The sequence below is a fragment of the Triticum aestivum genome, chromosome 3D, assembly GCF_018294505.1.
Source record: "Triticum aestivum cultivar Chinese Spring chromosome 3D, IWGSC CS RefSeq v2.1, whole genome shotgun sequence".
NCBI lineage: Eukaryota > Viridiplantae > Streptophyta > Magnoliopsida > Poales > Poaceae > Triticum > Triticum aestivum.
The window spans coordinates 10,941,338-10,948,932 of NC_057802.1; the positions used below are offsets into that span (position 1 = coordinate 10,941,338).

General features: G+C 49.5%; 1 protein-coding gene across 1 annotated transcript; it reads left to right on the forward strand.

Annotated features, from left to right (window-relative positions):
• Window positions 1-207: 207 nt before the first annotated feature.
• On the forward strand, window positions 208-2,103 carry LOC123073734 (putative E3 ubiquitin-protein ligase SINA-like 6). The gene is made up of 2 exons (XM_044496780.1): window positions 208-486; window positions 1,146-2,103. Exons 1-2 carry the CDS (start codon window positions 313-315, stop codon window positions 1,869-1,871), a joined length of 900 nt encoding a protein of 299 aa, XP_044352715.1. The 5' UTR covers window positions 208-312; the 3' UTR covers window positions 1,872-2,103.
• Window positions 2,104-7,595: the final 5,492 nt, after the last annotated feature.

The following is a 7,595-nucleotide window of genomic DNA, read 5'->3' on the forward strand; positions in this document are numbered from 1 at the left end:
TGATGACGACCACACATCTTTTTTTTCCAGAGGTGTCGTTATCTGAGAACGTTGCTCGCAAATAACGTTTGAGCGGGTCTCCCTCTTTTCTCTTTTTATTATTTGTTTGAGCGGGTCTCCCTCTTTTCTCAACTGACCAGTTTTTTTTGTAGAAGATCTCAACTGTTTGTTTTTAGGTGAAGAAGATCTCAACTGACCAGTTTAGACGCTGCCTTTTTCGCAGTCAACTATAAGCCACAACAGCCCACGTGAGGAGCCGGCCCATAAGCGCTCTCCGGCTGCTTGCCTCCTCCGAGGCTCCAACCCCAGCCGATGTCGAGCGACGGAATCGAGGCGACGGGCACGAGGTCCACGGAGGAACCGATGATGGAGACGAAAAGGAGGAGAACGGGGAAGGAGGGGTCCGTCGCTGGCGACGGCACCATCGCTCTCGAAGCGCTGGACTGCACCGTCTGCTACCACCCGCTCAGGCCTCCCGTCTTCCAGGTCATCCACGCCATCTGCCTTCTCCCTAATCTATTCTAAATTGACCTCGCCTAGATCCACCGACGCCTTAGGTATTTGGGTTGCCATGTTCTTCCTAGGGTTCCGTTTTTTCAACCCTCTAAAAAGGGCACTGTACAAGTTCAGATACAACTCGTGAGCATAGATCGCCCAGTTAAAATCGAATTATGGAATATCGTAGCATTGGGGAATTGGATGGCATGTTTCTTTTTATTAATTTCGACAAAGGGTTTTCTCCATGGTTTTCTTTTTTCTTTTAGCAAAAACGCCTAGAAGTTCAGGTAGAGATATTGTTAGACATGGAGGTGAGGGTATAAAATCAAACTGACAGTGATTTTTCTACACCCCAGCTCGGTGCACCCACGCAAGAAACTATGGCAACCCAAACACTGTAATACCTTGCACACCATGAGATATTATGTTTTGTCAAACACTTCTACGTGATTGTGTTATTGTTCCATTGACGCTTAACAAAGTCATCCTTTGACCAACACCAGTTTTTCTTAGAAAAACTTGAAAACATGTACGCTGCTTAATTATGCAAATGTTTTTACCACATGCATGTATCAGCCATAGGTTTCTCACAAGCAAAATCTAATAACAATTAAAGCGTGGTGCATTTGTTTTGTGATACAATGCAGTGTGCGGTTGGGCATGTGATATGTTCGTCTTGCCACGACAAGCTCAAGAACAAGAACAAGTGCCACGCTTGTGCCATCACTGGAGGCTACAACCGTTGCATAGCGATCGACCACATCCTGGAGTCTATCCAGGCCCCTTGCTCCAACTCCATATACGGTTGCACCGTCAAGACGCGTTACCTCGAGCGACAGGAACACGAGAAGTCATGCCCACTTGCGCCGTGCTTCTGCCCCGAAGCTGGCTGCGGTTTCTCCGGCTTGACCACCCAGCTCCTGCACCATCTCACCGACGATCACAAGATACCAGTTACAGAGTTTCCATCTGGATGGTGTCTCACCCTCGAGATACAGCAGAGTATGCGAGTTCTCCACATGAAAGAAGAAGAAGGCGGCCCCATGTTCCTAGCTAAGTTCACACCAGTGCCGCCTTTTGGCAATGTTGTCTCCATCTTGTGCGTTGATCCTCATGCCGTGCCGGGGGAGCGCGAGTTTAGGTGTGAGGTTGATTTCTACTGCAACACCCTGGGTTTGCGACAGCTTTCAAATTTCCAGATTGTAAGCACCAGTCTTTCAGACGGCTTCCCAGCGGAGCTTGGCAGCAACCCATTTCTTGTGCCAACAGTTTCTTCTAACTCGCCCACTACCAGCAGCAGCCTAACCATCCGCATTGCAAAGATAATCCTTGACAGGCCTTTGAGTGACTGGCGTTGGAAATCAAGATCGTAGCCTGATACTGGAGAGTTGCTCACAAAGACGTGTTAGAAGTTTTGTCTTTATCCTCGAGGCCGCAACTAAATTAAACTTTGTGATATATTCGTCTTGTACATCTTCAGCAAAGAGGTTCTGTTTTACTAGGAATATGGTGCCTTCGTGCTTTCTTCTTTACTTGGTCAGTTCTTACTTGTGAACTATGCAATGCATTGGTCTTGCTGATTGCACTTTATGATGGGACTGTCCATAGGGCATTTGTTGAACTTTAATGCTATGACACCTTTTCGTTTATCTAGTTTTTCCTATAAAGCAGTGCTAATATTTGTGTTTGTCCATGAACGCTCCCTTGTGGTTGTGCCTTTGGCATTACTCATAAACCCTGTCATCATAATCAGGTACCTTGCTCCCACTCCATGTACGGGCGCACCATCAAGACACGTTACGTCAAGGGAGCGGATCACGAGAATTCATGCACATGTGCGCGGTGCTTCTGCCTAGAAGACTGTGGCTTTGCCGCCCCAACTCCCATGCTCCTGCAACATCTCAACGACGAGCATAACTGCCCATCATCTGAGTTTGAGTACGGGCATCGTTCCATCCTGCGGATCCAGGACGAAATGCATGTTCACCACAGCATCGAGGGTGGCTGCCTGTTCCTGGTAAAATTCACACCAGTGCCGCCTTTCGGCAACGCCGCCTCGATCTTGTGTATTGATCCTCACCCCGTTGATTGGAAGCGCAGGTTCAGTTGTCCGGTTGGTTTCAACTGCAACACCATTGGCTGATATCCGTATTCAATTTTCCATCCCAGGAGCACCAATCTGTTTCTTTTTTGAAAAGGAGGAAGACCCCCGGTCTCTGCATCTGGACGGTGCATGCAGCCATTTTATTAATTATTCATAAAGATCTTACAATTTAATGCATCAGTAAGTCTGAAGCCACCATCTTGGCAATATTTTTCGCTACTCCTATCTACTTGATGAAGGGTGCCGATTGGCCAAGCCAAATAACAAATAGACATCGAACTAAGGCCTAACATCTAAAATCGGAGGCCCAACCAAGCCATTGCCCGATCTGGGACACACACCGGTCCGGCGCACTATCAGATGTTGCCGCCGCCGTCTTCCACCGATCCATCTTCAGAATAGGTAATAACACATCGACATTGTCAGGCCCGATCCATCTCCTGGTCCGGCCACGGACCGAAGACCAGGTTTTCACCTGGATCTGTCCCAAGAACATCCAACTGACAACCTGTGCACCGACCAGACCGCCTTCAAAGCCCCAGATCTGGCCGCCCAGATCCGGCGACTATCCGCAACAGCACTGCCACCATGGGCACCCTAGCACACCGGCCACTGCCTGTGTGTGCACCACTGGAGCCTGGGAGGAGGGCAGCCAACCCACCTCGCCAAACCGCGAGAGGCACCAAGAGGTCCACGAGCTCGTCACCGTCTCTGACCGAACCAATCCGGAGCCAAAGGCACCAGATCGCCCGCATAGATCCGCATTGGGCAGGGACAACACCACGCCAAGTCGCCGCGGGAAGTCCGAACTTCAACTACCGCCACCTTTCTGGGCCGCCGTCCCGGGATCCAGGCCGGACGTTGCTGCCACCACCAGCCACATCCCGCCGCCGCCGCACCACCTGCCACAGAAGCCATGGCCGCCGTGACCACGCGGACGCGCCAAGGGGTCAGCACCACCCGATCTTCCACGTAGCCATGCATCTCCGCCCCTCCGCCCGTCACCGCGCCGCCTTGTTGTGGCGTCGCCGCAGGCGAGCCGCCGCCCCGCCGCGACCCAGATCCGACAGACCCCCCCCGACGTGATTGGGTGACCCGCCTCACCAGATCCTGACGCGGGAGGGAAAAGGGCCTCCACCACCGATGCCGGCCGCCCGGGGCTTCGTCCGGCGGCTTCCTCCAGCGGCGACGGAGGGGAGTACGCGGATGGGAGATGCCCAGCGGCTACACTTGAGAGAGAGAGAGAGAGGTGGGGGCTGCACGGCCGTTAGTTAGGTAACTTCTTTGCCGTCTCCACGTCCAGGGGGTCACGACCGTTAGTTACGCGCCTAGCCAGCTACACATCCGGTGGGGCCCAGCTGGTCTCTTTGCTGTCTGCCTTTGCCTTTTGGGACCTTTGCCGTCTGCTGGCGGACGACAAAGAACTTTCTAATGGCAGACCATATCTTTGCCATCAGCCAGTTCTTTGTCGTCTGCTTTTTGCAAGCGGACGACAAATACCTTGTGTGTCGACCGCTAGCAGACGGCAAAGAACTGGCAGATGGGAAATTCTCTGATTCCTGTCGTGATAGCTTATGTAGCTCAGGTATAATCTATAGTAATGGGGTCACAACCTCGACGATGGCCTCACTCTGAGAGGTAGTGATTGCAAAAGGTAGGGGTGGCGGGCATGGTGTGACACGAGGAGAGAAACATCCATAGAGGCATGCACCCCCCTCATTCGTGGAGTGAACCTGAAGCATCCTAGCTAATCCCCCAACCAGGCCACGCATGAGTTGTCTTCTGGAATGTCATGTCGCCAAAGTGGCAACGGCACGCGGCGCAGAAGAAATGGGTGTTGTGTCTAGAATGGGTGCCGCAAGAGTTGGCCGCCAAGCAGGGAGGGGCGTCTAGGGGACGACGACGACATGGATCCCAGTATTCGCTTCAGCTGGGTTGGCGCGAGAGTAGCGATTGCTGCGTCCAGGGTGGACATAACTTGATGAGGCAACCCGTGATCCACCTCAATGATCGACCGCAGGGGTGCCGTCAGCTGGCTGGATTAATGATATGTCTCCATCGTATCTACTTTCCAAATACTTTTGGTCTTGTTTTGGACTCTAATTTGCAAGGGGTGACAAAACTAACTCGGACTCGCGCTGTTATCAGCGGAACTACCATGGTATTATTTTTGTGCAGAAATAAATTTTCTTGGAATTAGACGAAACTTTGTGGAGATTGTTTATTGAATAAATAAAAATAAGTGAATGAAGATACAACGGGGGGGGGGGGGAGCACCAGTTGCTCACAAGGCAACATGGCGCGTCTACCGCCCTAGGGCGTGCCCTGATGGCTTCTGGGTCCCACAGGCGGTTGCCTGACCTAATTCCAAGCATATAATTTCCATTATGCCGAGAAAAAAAATAAGTGAAGAAGTTTCATTGTGTTTTACGACACGAAGCAACCGCCACCTCCTGTTCTTCATCGGGAGGGCTGATCTGGAGTCTGTTTAGGGATCCAGAGAGGGGGATTCGTCGTCGTCATCATCATCATCAACTCTTCTTCATCAACAATTTCATGATGCTCACTACCGGGAGTGAGTAATTCCTTCGTAGGCTTCCTGGATGGTGATGGAGTTGGATGATATTTTTCATGTAATTGGGTCAATTTGTTAGGGCTTGATACCTAGTATCCATTATGTTCTGAGATTGATGATGCTATTGTTGGGTAATGCAGTAATTTCAAAATTTTCCTACGATCACGCAAGATCTATATGATGCATAGCAACGAGCGGGAGAGTGTTGTCCACGTACCCTCGTAGACCATAAGCGTAAGCGTCAAGTGATGCGGTTGATGTAGTCGAACGTCTTCGCGATCCAACCGATCCTAGTACCGAAAGTACGGCACCTCCGCGATCTTCAAACGTTCAGCTCGGTGACGTCCCTCGAAATCTTGAACTAGCTGAGGTCGAAGGAAAGTTCCGTCAGCACGACGGCGTGGTGACGGTGTTGATGAAGTTACCGATGCAGGGCTTCGCCTAAGCACTACAACGATATGACCGAGGTGGAAATACGTGGAGGGGGCACCGCACATGGCTAAACAATGTCAACTTGTGTGTTCTAGGGTGCCCCCTCCCCGCGTATATAAAGGAGGGAGGGCGGAGGCCGGCCGGCCTCTCTAGGCGCGCCAAAGGGGGAGGAGTCCTCCTCCTAGTAGGAGTAGGACTTGAAAGAGCTGGTTATCGACTAGAAGGGGGGTGAATAGGCGATTTTTATGAAAGTCTTCAAAACATGGGAGTTTCGAAGACAAATAATAGAAATGAACCTATTGATATACAGGGGAAGGTAGACTACACTAGGCAAGCCATAGTCAAGTAGTCAATGAAGTGAAATCACGAAGACTATTAGCAGCTAGGCAGTATGGATCAGGATGGAAGATAGTACGTAGCCAATCAGTACAAGTCGTCACACAGTGAAGTCAAACAGATAATGCAAGGAGGCAATGACTTCATGGAGACAAACTGTTAGTAAAGAGAAGGAAGAGATAGAACTAGTAGCTTGGAGAGGACATTGATTTGTTGGACCAGTTCCAGTTGCTGTGACAACTGTACGTCTGGTTAGGGAGGCTGAGATTTAACTTAGAAGACCGCGTCTTCACCTTACTCCCCTTGAGCTAAGGACACTTAGTCCTCGCCCAATCACTCTGGTAAGTCTTCAAGGTATACTTCCGAACCTTCATAGACTTCGTTCACCGGCAATCAACAATGACTCTTGGATGCTCAGAACGCGACGCCTAACCGGTTGGAGGATTCATAGTTCTCAAGTGTAACAAGTCTTCAGATCACGCGGACAGAAAGATTTCAGTGATGCCAAACACTCTTTGGGCTCTGGGTGTTATGGGCTTTGTCCTCGCAAGGATCTCTCTCTCAAATGCTTCGGAGGTGGGTTGCTCTCAAACGACAAAAGCCGGGCACTAACTCTGAGCAGCCACCAATTTATGGTGTAGGGGGTGGGCTATTTATAGCCAGGAGGCAACCCGACCTGATTTGTCAGAAATGACCCTGGGTCACTAAGGAACTGACACGTGTCCAACGGTCAGATTTCAAACACACGCGGCAGCTTGACTTGGGCTACAAGTAAAGCTGACTTATCCGACTCTGGATAAGATTTGCTTGAGCATCACTTCAGTCACTCTGACTTTGTTCACTTGGACCCCACTTAACAGTGCAGTGGTTCCTATGACTCAACAAAGAAGCAAAGGAAACTACGAAACAACTAAGTCTTCGCGCTCCATAGTCTTCATGCGATGTCTTCTCAGGTCATAGTATTCAATGTGAATATCTTCATAGACCACCATTGTCTTCAATGTCTTCACACATTTTTAGGGGTCATCTCCGGTAGGTAAACCGAATCAATAAGGGACTAATACCTGTGTTATCCTGCAATTCTCACAAACACATTAGTCCCTCAACCAGGTTTGTCGTCAATACTCCAAAACCAATTAGGGGTGGCACTAGATGCACTTACAATCTCCCCCTTTTTGGTGATTGATGACAAACTGGTTGAAGCTTTCAACGGGGATAAAGGTATGTGAATTTTAAGGACTAAGGTATTGTCTTCATAAGTAGCAAAAGGCTCCCCTTGAAGATGTGCATGTAAGTTATTTACTTTTGAATGCAAATGCACATGGCAGGTTGTACTTGTGGAGATCCTCTTCACCTTAAGAAGACAATTCATCATGCATGCAAGGATATAACAAAGATAATGACATGCATAATGAAAAATGGACGTCTACGGAATGACTTCATGCGGAATTTATCATCGTATCATAGAATAGCAGAAAAAGTAGCAGACGACCATCAAGTTTAAGTGTTACAACCCAAAGAACCAAAATGTATCAAAACGAGGGTTATAAAGACTTGGCAAAATATAAAGCAACCACCCATATGGACCCGCTTGAAGACTATCAACTTATATGCTTCTCCCCCTTTTGTCAGTAAGGACCAAAAAGGTTT

Coding starts and splice junctions, on each gene's coding strand:
- LOC123073734 (XM_044496780.1), top strand. CDS start 313: ATGTCGAGCGACGGAATCGAGGCGACGGGCACGAGGTCCACGGAGGAA. Junction 487..1,145: donor TCAGGCCTCCCGTCTTCCAG/GTCATCCACGCC, acceptor GATACAATGCAG/TGTGCGGTTGGGCATGTGAT.